The 16,780-nt window shown below is 40.3% G+C and overlaps 1 protein-coding gene across 1 annotated transcript in view; it reads right to left on the bottom strand.

The window, feature by feature from the left end:
• Positions 1-16,780, bottom strand: part of LOC150085755 (protein Skeletor, isoforms B/C-like) — a 120,681-nt gene that overhangs the window by 59,113 nt on the left and 44,788 nt on the right. Inside the window, exon 2 of the mRNA XM_090374680.1 lies at positions 11,871-12,014. Within this exon, the coding sequence (XP_090230806.1) occupies positions 11,871-12,014 (144 nt within the window). The remainder of the gene's footprint in view (positions 1-11,870; positions 12,015-16,780) is intronic.

Raw genomic sequence — 16,780 nt, 5'->3', positions numbered from 1 at the left:
GTCTAGTCTAATAAAGGAGGTAGCACTCTCGTATATTTTCTTCAAAATCATAATATATGGGGTATCAATGCCTTGTCTTTCCAGTGCCCGAAACATTGCCTTATGCTGTATGGAGTCAAATGCCTTTTCATAATCCACAAATGCCAGGCATAATGGTGTTTTATATTCATTTGCTTTCTCCATTAGCTGTGATATTACATGAAGGTGATCCATAGTTGAGAATCCTGTCCTAAAGCCAGCTTGCTCTTTCGGTTGATTCTCATCCAGTATTCTTTCTAATCTGTTAGTAATGACCCTTGTGAACAACTTGTAGATGTGGGATAACAAGCTAATTGGTCTATAATTTCCAATTTCTGATTTATCTCCTTTCTTATGCAGCAAAACTATGATTGCATTATTCCACTGCTTAGGCGTCACACCTTTTCTAATGCACTTTGTGAAGAGCCTTGCCAGTTTTTGTGTTATGCCTCTTCCTCCCAATTTAACAACTCTACAGTAACTTCATCTTCCCCCGGGGCTTTCTGATTCTTCATTTTCTTCAATGCATGTTCTACCTCATCAGGAAGAATATCGGGTATGTCGTATGTGTTGCTACTTTGCAATCCATCTTCCCCACTGCTGGCATCATTCCCCTGCTCCTTGTATAATTCTCTATAGTAGTCTTCTGCTATTTGAAATATGCCTTCTCTGCTGTTTATAAGTACACCATCGCTATTCTTCAGTTTCAGTATCATTTGTCTTTCTGTATTACTGCTCATGGCTGCTGATTTAAATCCTTTGTTTTCCCTTGTTTTCCCATGTGTTAGATAAAGAGATCCAACTAATGAGAAATACTGTGATGCGTGCGAACGCTGCATTTTGATTCGCCATGAGCTGAACGCTAGAACTGGTTGTTCTATGAACCGCGAGTCTGACTGAAGTCTGATTCAGTTACTGTACAGTCGATGTGGCGTTATCATATAGTCTTCTGGAGAACAAGCGTTCCGGTACTACTTTTTTTTTTTTCAGCAATACACCTCTGTGTGTTAGGTGCGTATGTCCTATCCTTATTCTTGCTAATACAACTTCTTCCTGTCTGTTTTGTCTGAAGCTGGAAATCTACAATGCTGGTTCTTGTTTGATTTGGAGCAATTTGTTATTCCTTTGTGACTTCCATATTTCTGACCACTGAAATGTACAGACTTTTTTTTTTATATGCTTCAAATAATCTATATGTGGTACTTGGTAGTAATTTTCTGATGTTGTACTGTTTGGTTTTTTGGCTGCCTGATCTGCTCTCTCATTACCTACGATACCAGAAATGCCCTGGAATCCTGCAAAATTTCACTGAATGAGTCCTACTTCGTATATGAATTAACAGGAAATGATTTTGTTTTTTTTAATGAGATGTGATATTGAAAACTGATTGCCCAATGCAGACACTGCACTCATGGAATCGATGTATATTACACTGCTAGCATTGTGAAAAGCGTTAATATTCTGTAAGGCTACTTTAATCGCATATAACTCTGCAGTATAACTGCTACATTCAACCGGTAGTGATGTAGAGGCTGTAAAAAAAGAAAAGACAGCCGCGGCACCAACGGCAGAACCTGTTTTTGAGCCATCTGTATATATATTAGGCAACTTTGTGTATTGTTGAGGGCATGCTCTTTATGTAGTTGTTTGATATTTTCACTTGGCAGGGATTTCTTTCCCTATTGCTGAAAGTAGGTATCGCAATGAGGGAGATTTACGGATCAGGTGGATCATCGCTCTCTTGAAGCAGGTTATCAAAGTCAATATTCCAGGAGTGAGACAAATCTTTTATTCTAATGCCAGCGGTTTACTGTTATAGAATTCTGTCTATTCAGGGTTGGAAAGCAACGGTCGAACAGGATGGACTGGAAGGCTCTGAATTTTAGCTGCATAATTAATAAGCACCATTTTCCTTCTAAGGTGAAGCGGAGGTTCGTGTTCCTCTACATACAGACCCTGGACGGGGGGGGGGGTATTCTAAACGCGCCCAGAACAGTAAGAAGGGCACTGTGTTGGATGGTATTAAGTTTAAATAATGCACTTTTCCTAGCCGAATCATATATAACAGCACCATAATCTAAACGAGAACTGATAATAGCACGATACAAATCAGCACCCCATGTCATAGCAGAAATGGACCTAAGTATATCAAGTTTCTTTAAACAAACAGTTCATAGGTATGTGATATGTGAAACAAGGTTAAGTTTGGTGTCCAATATTAAACCTAGGAAACGAAGATTTCTCGTGAGAGGGATCAAATGGCTTTTTAATCCGGTTCTGGGTGTAGCTTACGTTTTTTTTGCAGAAGTGAACTGCAATTGTTTCTTGTTCCGATAAACAATATCCATTCTGCAATGCCAATGTCTCCAACTTATTTATGGAAAGTTGCAGCTGTCTTTCAATGGTATGAATGTTTTGTGAACGGCAAGATATAGTAAGATCGTCAGCATACATATATAGTTCTACAGTACTGGGGATGTTCTTTTTTTTTTTTTTTTTGATTTGGTAGTTGTTGGCGCATCGGCTTCTGTGGCCATATTGCACCTCCCAAGGTTTTTGCAGTACTTTTGATCCAAGCCCGAGGCGGGAATCGAACCCGCGACCTTTGGGTTGCCGGGTAGGTACTTTACCCACTCGGCTAGCCCGGTCGGCTTGGGGATGTTCTGTGTTATGGTGTTCAGTCTATGTGAAAAAAAGGATAGAGCTAAGTACTGATCCTTGTGGGACACCTTCTTGAGTGTAGGACCTAGAAAGTACAGATTGATAGCGGACCTGAAAGGTTCTATGTTGAAGAAAATTTCTAATGAATTCTGGTAACTGCCCTCGCAATCCTACGGAAAAAAAGTTCTCTCAATATGCCATACCTCCAAGTAGTGTCGAAAACCTTTTCAATGTCGAGACTTACCATTACAAGATGTTCATTTTTGACGTAAGCATTATGGATGTTAGTCTCGGCTTTCACCAATAGATCCAAAGTGGTTATTATTCATCAGTGCTTTAGTTTCAAGAACTCAGGTAAGCCGTCTATGTATCATTCTTTCTAGGATTTTACTTAGGCAGCTGGTTAGAGAGATAGGTCGGTAATTTGCTCGAAGTGAGTGATCTTTTCCTGGTTTAGGAAAGGCTAAAATAATGGAATGATTCCATGAAGATGGATATGTACCTTCAAGAAAAATTCGATTGTAGAACAATAATAGTAAATTCAAGGCCGTACTGTTTATATGTTTTAGCATTACATAATATATTCCATCAGTCCTGCTGCACTATTGGGTGATCTATTTAATGCTATTTGCACTTCAAATAGGTTAAACGGTTGATTATAGGCAGGATAATGGGTAGTATGGAATTTTATCTTGTACCTTTCAGCCGAAGCTTTGATTTGAAGAAAGGAGTTGCCATACAATGAAGTGGCAGATGTCTGGTTTCTGCAAGGGCGTTAGCTGTTTCTTCAGAAGAAGATATTTCCTGTCCATTTTTGGTTAAAATGGGAGAAGGAGGTAGATATTTGCCATTTAATTGCCGAATAATCTTTTTCCATATCAGTCGACTGCTAGTGTCCTTGTAATAGTGGAGAAAAACTGTATCCATGATTCCTTTTTGGATTTTCTTCTAATTTGTCTAGCTTTTGACTTAAGCTTTTTATATTGAATTAGGTTTTTGGTAGTTGGAAACTTCCGGAACAGGTTCCAAGCTTTATTTTTTTCCTCCTTGGCATTGTTACAAGCTTCGTTCCACCAGTGTTTAAGATTGCGTTTACATGCAGAGGCCTGAGGTATTGCAGCGGTTAGTATTTCCTCAGTAATATGCTCAGTGACCTCAGAAATTTGTTGTAGTTTAATCAGTTGGCTGTCAAAAGAAAGACGGTTTGAATATTTTTCCCAATCTGGTTTTGAGAATTTCCATTTTACCCGATGACAAGCGCATGGGGTTTGTAGTGTTTTGGATTCTGCATTTAACTGGAAAATGATCGCTATTGTGTGGATCATTTAAAACTGCCATTCTATACTAGGATATGATATGGGGGAACAGATTGTTAAATCAATTGCTGACATAGATCCAGTGGGAAGGTGAGTATAAGTATTTTTACCAGTGTTTAGTAACGTTAGATTAAGTTGCTCTAGTATCGTCTCTATCAAGTGTCCTCTATTTTCCATGTGGGCTGATCCCCACAATGGATGATGTGCACTGAAGTCACTAAGGATACAAAGAAGTGGTGGTATTTGTTTTATGAGGTCTTCTAGGTCTTTGCACGTGTACATCTTGTTAGGTGGAAGTTACAGTGATACTAGAGTTAGAATTTGTCTAACTGATATACGTATTGCAACAGCTTCTAAGTTGGTCTGAAGCGGAATGTTGCTAGAAGGTATTTTGTATTCAACTAAAATCGCAACGCCTCCACGTGCGGATAATGAAGATTTTCTATCTTTTCTGTAAAATGTAAAATTTTTGATTGTTGGTGTTACTCGTGGAGTTAGATTAGTTTCTTGTAAGCAAATGGCTACAGGATTATATCGGGAGATTAAATCATAATGTCATCGGTATTTCTGCTTAAACCTCTATAATTCCATTGTACAATGTGCTGCATTATCTGGATTTGAAGATGGAAGGCGAGTCTGTCTGTTTCTTGTGAGTGGTTTGCTTTTGACGGTCATATTTCGTTTTATCTTTTCTAGGAAAATTGGGGCGTCGGGAATCTGTACTCTTTTCTACCTCATCAGTTTGACCAGGTGAAAATCCAGTCTCCATACTGTCTTCTGCATGAAGATCAAGGACTGTTTCATATTGTGCAGTTATATCTTCAGAGTCCATTCTATTTGAGTTTAGCTTTTGCAATTCGGTGGCTTGTTGCCTTCGTGATTTATTTGACATTTTATCACATGATGAGATTTTAGGCGGAAATGAGATAGGGGTATTACTTATTTCATCAACTAGAACATGTTTGGTGGTAGGATGATGTGTTGATAGCACAGATCGTGTGCATTCTGCAATGAATGTATTGGGCGGAATTGATACCTCAGTTTGGGTTGAAACAGCTTGGCACTTTTGTGTAACAATCCCAAAAAGCGTACGTGCTTTTTGGGATTGTTGACTTTCTTGCTTCTTGTTATGTGACCTTATTCTCGATCTTATACTTTTGTATTATTTTTTCAGTTTTCGCTTTTCAGTTTTTCAGAGGTCGCATGATTTTGAGTATGCTGGATGGTCACTCTTGCAATTTGGACATTCCGGAGTCTTTTCTGTTTGTGAATGATTTTTTGACCCGCAGTTAGGACAAGTAGTTTCGCCTCTGCATGTTATCTGGGAATGACTAAACTTTTGGCACTTGAAACATTTTAAAGGGTTTGGAATATATGGTTGGATACGGCAGAGTAGGTAGGCAGTGCTTTAACTGAGGTCGTAAAATTTGGTGTATTAAGGTCAATATAATATTATGTTGGAACAAGCTTGTCGTCCTTCCGTATCATAATTCTTCTTGCTTCTATCAGATCACCTCGCCGGTGCCTAGTCTCCAGACACTGTAATTTTCAAAACTTAAGCCTTTCTTCGTAAGCGCAACCTTTTGTTCCATTCACTAATCTTGTTGCCCTTCTCTGTACTCGTTCCAGCAGCTCTACATTCTTCTTGAAATGAGGCCTCCAGACCTGCATACAGTACTCAAGGTGGGGCCAGACCATTGCCTTATACAAGGGAATAATCACCTCCTAATTCCTGTATATCATTGACAAGACACCATGAGCTACTCTTGCAGCCCATCTGCATTGCTCAGAGAACTTCATATCTGCCTCCACAATTACCGCCAGGTCCCTTTTATTCTCTACCACTGTCAGTGTAGTACCACAGAGTTGATACGTTGCTCTGGAGTTACTGTTTCCCATATGTAGTACTTTACATTTGTCAATGTTCAACTTCATTTGCCACCTCTCAGCCCATCTGCTCAACCTTTCCAGATCTTGTTTCAGCAGCATAGCGTTAATAGTGTCCTTAACAACCTGCCAACCTTTGTATCGTCTGCAAACTTGGACATTAAGCTTGATATGCCATCATCAGTATCATTTATAAATACAGAAAACAACAATGGACCCAACACTGAACCCTGAGGGACTCCACTAATAACATTAGTCCACGATAAGCAGTGTCCATTGATTATCACTCTCTGTCTTCTTCCCCTTAACCATCCTTTTATCCATAGCAGCAATTTGCGTCCAATGCCACACTGCTCCAATTTGTGCAGCAGTCTTCCATGTGCAACAGTATCAAAAGCCTTTCTAAGATCCAAATATACCCATAAAAATTCCTCCAGTCGAATTCAGGTCTTTTCCACCCGGTGCAAGGAGGACGGTGATCCTACCAATTGTGCTACCCACGAGGGCAGAACGGACGGATTGGCATAATTACGCCAATTTGTACATTACGCATAAATGCGAACGCGCCTAATGAGAGAAGTGTTACAGGCCAAATGACTGTAGTGAGTATAACGAACAACTATACAGACAAATAGAGCGGAGAGGTAAATCAGAAGGTGTTATAATGGGGGATTTTATCTTTCCACATATTGACTAAAAGCTCCTACAAAATGTTAATTTCACAACTTCGGTTTCAGAAAGATGTGGAGGCGTGGTAGGAATTCAGGAGCGTTATGAAAAACCGTTTTTAGTCCTTTTATAAATTAAAGGTCTACTAAAAGATTGTCACAAAAATCTCGTGGAAAATATTTTCATCAATATATTCTCCACGACATTTTATCACTGCCTTAAACAGACATGGTATTCTGGCGATTAATTTTATAATGGTATTTTTACTGATATTATTCCAAACGATCTGCAAGGTTCCCATAAATTTTGTGAAGATGGGAAGACTTCACGGACTTGACAGTCTAAATGATTCCATAAAAGCTGTATTGGGTTTAAGTCGGGTGCTGGGATGGCCACACCATAATTTGCAACACTCCCCCCCTCCTGTTGTTTAGTTGCTAGAAAGTCCTTGCACAGCTTACAGCTGTGCTTGGCGTCATTGTCTTGTTTTAACATAATTTCTTCCACAAAGTCCAATTATTGAAGATATTGTATTATTTTCAAGAATGTTTTTATAGCCTTCTTTTCTTAATATTCCTTCAATTCTGACGATGTCACCCACTCCAGAAAGCCAGAAGCAAACGCAGATCATAATGGAACCAATCCAGTGCTGGACTTAGGCACTAAACAATATGGTACCATTTTTTATTTCAGTTGATCGTCTCACATGACTCTACGCTTGGATCCAGAAATTTCAAATTTGGATTCGTCAACAGTACGTTTCTCCATTCTTCAATTGTCTAATGTTGATAGCTCTTATCCCAAGCCTTTCGAAATTCTTTTCGATTTTCCTGTTTTAATAAGGATTTTCCGACCGTTACACGATCATGAAGTCCTGCTTGTTTAAGACGAAATTTTACGTTGGATGTATTTGGGAATTGGAGAAAAAAAAGTTGGTTCTATTTTAATAAAAACTTTGAAAATTAACAAATGTGCAGTAGTAGTGATCGTGGAAAATGATGCAAGAAAGAAAGCTTATATGGTATCAGCAAACAAAACAACTACACACTTCAACCATCCATACCATTCTATCCTGGAACACGGGTGTTTCTGTGTCTATTGAATTAAGCTCGGATATCTGCTGCAGTAAGTCGTCTATTGCGTTTAGAAATCAGTGTTACGATCTTATTTTGTGCTTCCGTTGTTATGCGCGATCGTCCTGCTCGTGATTTGTCTTTTAAATTGCGAGTCTCCTTGAATCGTCGAATGGTATTTTGTATTCCTTTAAATGAAACACCCTAGTTTTTCGCCAGTGCTTTTCATGGAATAACTTAATTTATACAGAGTTATATATCACTTTTTAATGCTCTTGTCCTTATACCTTGCCATGTTGATCATGAAACAAAACTTACACCAAACATTCTTTCTGCATTGAGTTTACGGCTCTTACCCCTCTGAATTGAGAGGTAAGAGTTTTAACTAATAAAATCAAACACCCATCAATTTATATTATTTAAAAACACTCTAGAATCATCTACAACATTCAAGAATCTTCTGTAGAAGACTCCGGAATGTTCTGCCACATCCAGGAGTCTTCTACTCCGTTTTGAAATATTCTCGAATTTTCTAGAAATTGCTTATATATTTCTTAAATATTATTTAAGTTTATTGATTTTTATACATAATAGAAAATATTTTAATAAAAAGTGGGGGAAAAAAGTTGTCCTATTTTAATAAAAACTTTGAAAATTAACACAATTGCAGTAATAGTACTGGTCTGGAAAATGACAGCAAGAAAGCAAGCTTATATAGTATCAGCAAACAAAAAAAAACTACACACTTCAACCATCCGCACCATCCAAGAATTTTTCTAGTTTTTCCTTGAAGCCATTAATTTCCACAACAGATGAAAGCCTGTTTCAACAATCAACCACGCACTGGCTTAAAGCAAATTTCCTCACATCTTTCCTGCAACAAACCATTCCCAACTTGAATTTATGCCTCTCGTGTGTGTGCGGCGCCTCCGTAGCCAGGTGGGAAGGAGCAGCAGTGCGTAGCACACGCTTCTTGATTAGACCGGGGTTCGAGCCCGTCACCACCAAATACGGAGGATGCGGAAAGGTCAGGGAATGACCACCGCATATCCTGGAGCAATATGGCCTTAGTTGCTAATGCTCCTAAAAACCAAACAACAACAACAACATCTCGTGTGTGCAGTTCAGCAAGAGGAAGAATTCTATTAACATTTAGCTTAGGTAATCCATTCAAGGCCTTAAACACCTCAATCAGATTTTCCCATTTACCTATTCTCCTGGCGCACTATGGCCATAGTTGCCGATGCGCCTAATAAATCCCGAAACAAACAAACCTATTCTCCAGACGCTGCAATTTGCAGAACCTTTCTTAGTAAGAGCACCCTTTTATTTCCTTCACCAAGCTGGTTGCCCTTCTGTGCACACGTTTGAGCAGATCTACATACTTTCTAAAGTGAGGCTTCCAGACCTGTATACAGTAATCAAGATGCGACCTAACCATGGCCTTGTACAAAGGGATAATCACCTCTTTATCTCTGCTAGCAAAGTTTCTGTACATCATTGACAAAATCCCATGAGCTGTCCTGGCAGCATGTCCGCACTGCTCAGAGAATTTCATATCTGACTGGACAATTTCCTCTGAATCTTTTTCATTTTCCACTACCCTGAGTGTAGTATCACACAGTTGATAAGTTACTCTGGAGTTACTGCTACCCATATGACAGTACCTTGCATTTGTCAATGTTAAACTTCAACTGACATTTCTCTGCCAATCGAAATTTGAATTTCGATTGGCTACCTAACTTTTCTAGATTTTGTTGCAGTAGCACACCGTCACTGTTGTCATTAACCACACTGCCAACTTTTGCATCATCTGCAAATTTATACATTATGCCTGATATACCTTCATAAATATCGAAAACAACAATGGGCCCAGCACTGAACCCTGGGGAAACTCTTCGTAGACTAATAATATTAAGTCTACTAAGAGTAGTGCTCATTGATAATCACTCTGTCTTCTTTCGCTTAATCATCCCTTTATCCACAGCAGTAACTTGATCTTAACGCCACATTGCTTCAGTTGGTACAGCAGTCTTTTATGTGCAATAGTATCAAAAACCATCCTGAAATCCAAGTATATAATATCAAAATTATTTTTTGCATTCAGTTCCATGATCATTAGGCGCCTCCGTAGCCAGGTGGGAAGGACCAGTAGTGCATAGCACACGCTTTCTTGATTAGACCGGGGTTCGAGCCCGTCACCACCAAATACGGAGGATGCGGAAAGGTCAGAGAATGACCACAGCATATTCCCGGAGCAATATGGCCTTAGTTGCTAATGCTCCTAAAAACCAAATAACAACAATCTTGATCATTGCATCATAGTAATCTATCCGATTGGTTAGACAAGACTGCCACTTAAAAAATGCATGCAGTGACTGCGTATAGTTGCATTCCAGATGATCCTGCATTACTTCTTAGTGACCCCGTTATTTTCCTTGGAACAGACGCTAATAAGTCTGTAATAACTCATGTCACCTTTTGATCCCCATTTATGAATTGGGGATAACAATCGCACATCAGCAGTCCGTAGGCACCTTCCCTGAATCTAAAGGTGCTCTCATAATTATGGCTAAGGGTTGCTTACCTCCTTTGCTGCTTTCCTTAATATAAATGAGTGGATTTCATCCACCCCAGGCGCTTTTTTTATATTCAGTTTCTACAATTTCTTTTTCCTTTCAGTTTTCACAAAATCATTTTGCTTCCCATTAGAGTTTGATAAACTTCTGGCTTCGCCTCCCGTAAAGAATTCCTCTTGTGTGAATATAGATGCAAAATACCTATTCAATTTGTCAGAAACCTAAACAGGGTCATCAGTAGTTAACCTATTGACATCAAGTGGCCCAATGTGGTTCAACCCCTTACTTCTACCGTTAATATGATTATAAGTCTGCTGCTTTTCTTTGTCTTCTTTAGCAGAGACTGCTCATAATCTGCCTTAGCTTGCCTAACCTCCTCTGTGACTTGATTACAAGCAAATATATATCTACCACAGGCTTTGGAATTACCTGATAATTTATATGAATCCATGCACTTTTCTTGTCTGCCACTTGTCTCAATAATTCATCTGATATCCATTTAAGTCTGTCTTGAATAGTACTTTTTCGTTGGTGTGAAAAGCCTAGTAGCTTCTGTGATTTCTTCTCCGAATGCTTCCCATTTAGAATTTGCTGTTGGTAACATCATTTGGGCCCCACTGCATAGAATTTAAAACTCTCTAAAACCACTGTAGTCACCCTTATGAGAGCGAAAGCCTTTCCCTTTACCCTTGACAATAGTTATCTTTAATTCAATTCCACATTAGTACATTGTGATCGCTGCCACACAGTGAGTCTTTTACCTGCAGATTCTTAATGCACAAAGAACACTGCTGATAACGAACTCAAGAGTGTTTTCCTCTTGTTGCCTCTATAACATGCTGCTACAGAAGACAGTCATTCAAGAAATCTACAGATGTGTTTCTAGTGTGTGAGTGACCAACTCACAAAACCTCTGGTAAATTAAAATCCCCCATTATAAGACATTCTAATTTACAGGCACACTATTTTATTTTTGTGTATAGCTGGATGATATTCTCATCATTTTCATTAGGCCTATAACTCACTCCTACTCTGTTTTATTTTCCCGATGTTTATAACACACCAAACTGACTCAACATTACACTGGTGATCCATGTCGACTGGATGAAACTGCCTTAAATTGAATATGCTTCTTAACTAAGAGCATAACCCTTCCTGCCCTGTCAAATTCATCAAATCCTCCTGTCATTTCAAATCAAACTCATCAAATTTATTTACAATGATCCTAGCATTACCGCACATGCACATGTTCCCATTCTTAGTTACCCTATCACTGCCAATATATTTACTTGTTCCACGATAACCTACAGCAGGGCCCGACACCTTTCTTTTCAGGCTAGTGCATGTTCCAATAGAAGTTCCAACGTGATTCCAAACGTTTAGTTGGGAGTGTACATATTTAATTATGGGAAGCACTTTTTCAATTTTATGTAAAAAAATGATGACGCCATAAAACAAAACCTAATTCATATTTGTAATCAACACCAAAACAAAAAAAAAAATTATAAACGCTCACCGATTGTAATTAAAAAGAGTAGATTTTTTTAAAAAAATATATACTAATGTTATGTATTTGTTTGATCCATCTAAACTACCACCACATTGGGCATTATAGCTTTAGTTTTTATGAAACAAAATTACAAAACCTTCTATAGATGTTTATTTACCTGGTCCAGTTCCATCGTAAGTTAGTTCTTTGATGAGAAGATTTTTAGCGTCTATGGCATATACAGTCCCAGTTACATCATGATAATACGTCTTGAACTTTCCTATTTCAGTTCCATAGTACGGCGCTGTGGTATCAACAGAACCTGTAATGATCAGAACACAATCTCACTGTAAGTGTATATACATAAGATGTAGCCAGCAAGCGCGCAAACACACACACACACACACACACACACACACACACACACACACACACGCACGCACGCACTGTCCTACCATTAACACCCGGATACTCCCCCATCCTCATTGATAGATTTGTCTTCGAGTCTCATGCGGGGTAGCATGGTTTTTTTTTTTTTTTTTTTAATTTCTACTGAAAACTCAGGCTTTTCGTCTAAAAATAGGAAAAATCGAACACACAACATATTTTACAGTGACTTAAACTATGCTGCCACTTTATTAGATACACCTACCTAGTAGCGTGTTGAGCCTCCTTTAGCCTTCAAAACAGACTGAATTCGTCTAGGCATGGATTGAACAAGATGCTGAAAATGTTGTGCAGGAATGGAGTACCATGCACACATGAGTGTGTCATGCAGTTCCTTGAGATTCGACGGAGGTGTAGGCCTGCAGCGAACAGCCCTTTCCAGCTCATCCCAAAGATGTTCAATAGGACTGAGATCCGCGGACTGAGCGGCCCACTGCAGCAAAGAAAAGTCATTCTCGTGTTCCTGGAGTCATTCAATAGTGATTCGAGCTTTGTGCACCGGCGCATTATCCTGCTGGAAGTAACCATCTAACTGAGGATAAACTATCAACATGAAAAGATGCACTTGGTCAGTAACGATGTTTAGGTACTGTATGGAATTCAGACGCGAATCTATGGGTATCAATGGACATAACGTGTGCCAAGAAAACATTCCCCACACCATAATGCTGCACCCACCACCTTGCACAGTAGTTGTCAGACATGACGGGTTCGTGGATTCATGTTGTTTTTGCCAAATTCTGAGCTTTCCATCAACGTGATTCCCCAGGAACTTTCAGACCAAGCTGTTTTCAAATCTCGATAATCCAGTGCTGGTGTTGCTGTGCCCACAGGAGGCGTGCTCTCTTTTTCTTCATTGAAAACAAAGGTACGCGATGTTGCCGTCGGCTGTTGTAGTCCATTCGCGACAAAGTGCGACTAGTGGTCTGTTGCGATATTTTGTTCTCGTCACCAAGGTTGTATTCTGACATTGTGTATGACATTGTGGCCAGTCTGTTTGCTTGCACAATTCTAGCCATCCTTCTCTGACCTCTCTCATCAACAAGCGATTTTCTTCCACAGGAGTGCCGTTGAGAGGATGTCTCCTGTTCGTTGTACCATTCTCGATCCTTGAAACTGTGGTGCGTGAAAAGTTCAGGAGAACTGCCGTTTCAGAGATGCTTTGTCCAGCACGTCTTGCACCTACTACCTGCCACGTTTGTTAGATCACTCCTTTTCCCCATTCTTGCTACGGTTTGTACGCTTAACTGATACTAAAAAGGTTGTTCTGCTGTATTTATATCCACAACTGTAGTCATGCGACTTTCAACGTTGTGGGGAAAACCATTTGTGTGCACAGCAGGGGTGTACCTAATAAAGTAGCAGCACAGTGTATGTCGCTGATGTGCCTAAAACTTACACCAATCAATCAGTCAGGCCATCGAGGGGTCTGCAGTATGATTATGAAAAAGATGCCGCCATCGTCGGAGCTAAGTCTCTCAGCACGGAATAATAATAGCGTGCTGCTTACACAATCGGTCTCCACATGACATTTGAACGGCACTGAAGTCCCCAGGTCGACGACTGGCAGTGTGGTTTGCAAATGGATGCGGAACAGTCCTGCAACCTTCAAAAAAACTTTGAAGATGACAGAACGTGAAGAAGAGCTCTGCAAAGAATCCTCAGTGCTGAACGGATGTCGACGTTGCCACAACACACAGGGTTCTCAGTGAAATGATTGGGACAAATACCAAGTGTGTTAGTTGTCTGACGGCACCAAGAGATTCCCCCCCCCCATCTCCGCGTTGTGTATTCTGTTTGTGTAGCACAGAACCCTGTGTAGGCCAGAGATTTAAAGTGTGTGGGGAGTGGAAGGATACGTAGTGTTGTATACCGTTGTTCTTATGACCATTTAGCCGTTGGGACCCACCGTTACCACACTTGGTCCCGGGGAGGCAGGTCAGGTACCCAGTAGATTTTATTTTGTACTCTGGTAGGCCCTGCCACCTAATTTCCGAAAATTTCAGTAGCAAGGGCTTATGTAAAAAAGACTGGGTTAACGCTAGAATATAAAAGGCTAAGAGAGGTTTATGTAAGCGCAGTTTAAATTTGGACGTTATTAATTGATAAATTGTGTGGGGTGTACCCTGCGAGTTAGACAGAGTAGGGGGGGGAGACAGAGATATGGGGACGACAGAGAAGGCAACCCCAGAAAGTCAGCGAGGCAGGCCCATGCTTCACCAGGCGGAAGAAGGGGACGGCAAGTACCCATCCCCCCACCCAAGGAGGAGAGTAAAAGAAAACCAGGCTAGAGTGCTCGGTCTGATTGCAGATGTAGCTTGTGGCAGAGAAGCTGCTGGTGTCTCCAATGTTTGGATTTGGAGTTAGGTCCCTGTTGATCTTACCTGCAGATTCAGTTGCAGTTATCAACCCGATGGTACTTGGATGAAGGAAGTGAATTTCAGTTCAATTGAGCTTCGATGAGGTTGGAAGTTGATGCTACTAGAGAGGGGTACCCAGAATCTGTCTCAAATTATTGGTCTTGGTGGTTTAATAGGCTCGTTAATGTTCTTCGTCTGTTGAAGACATCGTATGCAAAAGTGGTGAAGTATTTATAATTGTCATGGGTATCAATTAGTATAAGTACACGGTCGAAGCGAGAGGTCCTTTAGGCACTTCAGATCATAAATTGGTGATTGTCTCTTCTCCAATGAAACCTTTATCTCATGACTATTCCCAACCTCTTGTTGTTTGGCATTACAAGAATGCAAAATTGAATGACCTGCGAGACTTCTTTTCTTTGGTCGGATTACTGTTTCAAAAATTCTGATTTCAACGTTTGCTCAGATCGTGTCAGTGAAATTATTATTTTTGCAGGAATGGAATCCTTTAACCCACACTTCACTTTAAAATCTCGTCCTTTATCTAAACCTTGGTTTTCCAATAAATGTGCTAAGGCTGTTCAAGAGAAAAATGTTGCATATCGTAATTGGCTTGGCCGACCAGGCTAGCCGGGTGGGTAAAGTACCTGCCTAGCAACCCAAAGGTCGCGGGTTCGAATCCCGCCTCGGGCTTGGATCAGAGTACTGCAAAAACCTTGGGGGGTGCATTATGGCCACAGAAGCCGATGCGCCAACAACTACCAAAATAAAAAAAAAAAAAAAGTAATTGGCTTGTTTCTAATTCTCCAGTTTCATTTTCTGCCTACACCAAAGCTCGCAACAATTGTAAATCAGTTATTAATCAGTTCAAACTAGAGCTTGAACAGGCTAAGAGTAGAAAACTCTCTTCTTGCCCTAATGGTAGCCGAGCATTCTGGTCTCTTGCCAAAGCTACTGGCCGCAACTTTTGCCCATCTCTGCTCCCACCTCTGTCCAAACCACATGGTTCTGCTGTCACTTCAGCCAAGGATAAAGCTGCCCTGCTAGCATCCCATTTTTCTTCCAACTCATGTATAAATGCCCTTGGTAAAACACCTCCCACCATTCCCAACACGCTCCATTCAATGCTTCCTTTGGTCTTCCGTCAAAAGGATATCAGAAGGATTTTGACGAATCTTGATGCTAAGAAAGCTCCAGGTCCCGATGGCATTTCTCCACTTGTTCTCAAAACCTATGCTCCTGAACTTACTCCTATTCTTTGCCGCCTTTTTTTCACTTTCTTATTCCAAAGGTCTTTTCCCTTCTGCTTGGAAATTTGCTCATATCCAGCCAGTTCCTAAAAAGGGTGACAAATCCCTCCCATACAATTATCGTCCCATTGCAATTACTTCTACGCTTTCTAAAGTAATGGAGAAATCAATTAACCGCCAACTCTTAAACTACCTAGAAACCTTTCGTCTGATCAACGATCGCCAGTATGAATTCCTTCAGTGTCGATCCACTGGTGATATTCTGGCTTACGTAACCCATTTATGGTCTAATTCAATGGAAAGGTTCGGTGAAACACAAGTAGTTGCTCTTGACATCTCAAAGGCTTTCGATCGTGTTTGGCATAAAGGTCTTCTAAACAAGCTTCCATCTTATGATTTGCCAACTGTTTTTAGTAATTGGTTATCCAGTTTTCTCTCTGATCGCTAACTGACGGTGATGGTAGATGGCTCTCTGTCTCCTAACTTCTCCGCTAATGCCGGTGTCCCCCAAGTTTCAGTTCTTTCCCCCACTCTTTTCCTCTTGTATATTAATGACCTTCCATTGACTGGAAATCCTATCCATAGTTTTGCCGATGATAGCACATTGCATTCCAGTTTCCAGTTTGAGAACCTTTTCCTGCTCAATCAGTTTCAATTTCTCGAAAATCAGCTACCAATTCCTTAAACGCCAATTTTCAGGTAATTCTCCAGTGGGACAAAAACAACTTAGTTGATTTCAACCCTTCTAAAACTCAGTCTTGTCTTATATCTCGCAAAAAGGATTCTTCTGCTCCTATGCTTATCTGTAGTGACACTCCGATTTCTAGGCAAAAACGATTGGCGATTACCCTGACTTCCCTTGGCACAAGCATATTACAAATATTGCTTCCTCTGCATCTAAAAAACTTGGTTTTCTCTTTCGCTCTCGGCGTTACTTTTCTTCCAAACAGCTGCTCACTCTGTATAAATCGCAAATCCGCCCTGCCATGGAACATTGTTTCCACATCTGGGGTGGTGCCCCCAAAACCTCT

This window comes from Mastigoproctus giganteus, chromosome 5 (genome assembly GCF_048544385.1).
Source record: "Mastigoproctus giganteus isolate SK-2022 chromosome 5, ASM4854438v1, whole genome shotgun sequence".
Taxonomy (NCBI): Eukaryota; Metazoa; Arthropoda; class Arachnida; order Uropygi; family Thelyphonidae; genus Mastigoproctus; species Mastigoproctus giganteus.
Note: the sequence above shows the minus strand (reverse complement) of the source record. Positions and strands in the feature narration are given on the sequence as shown.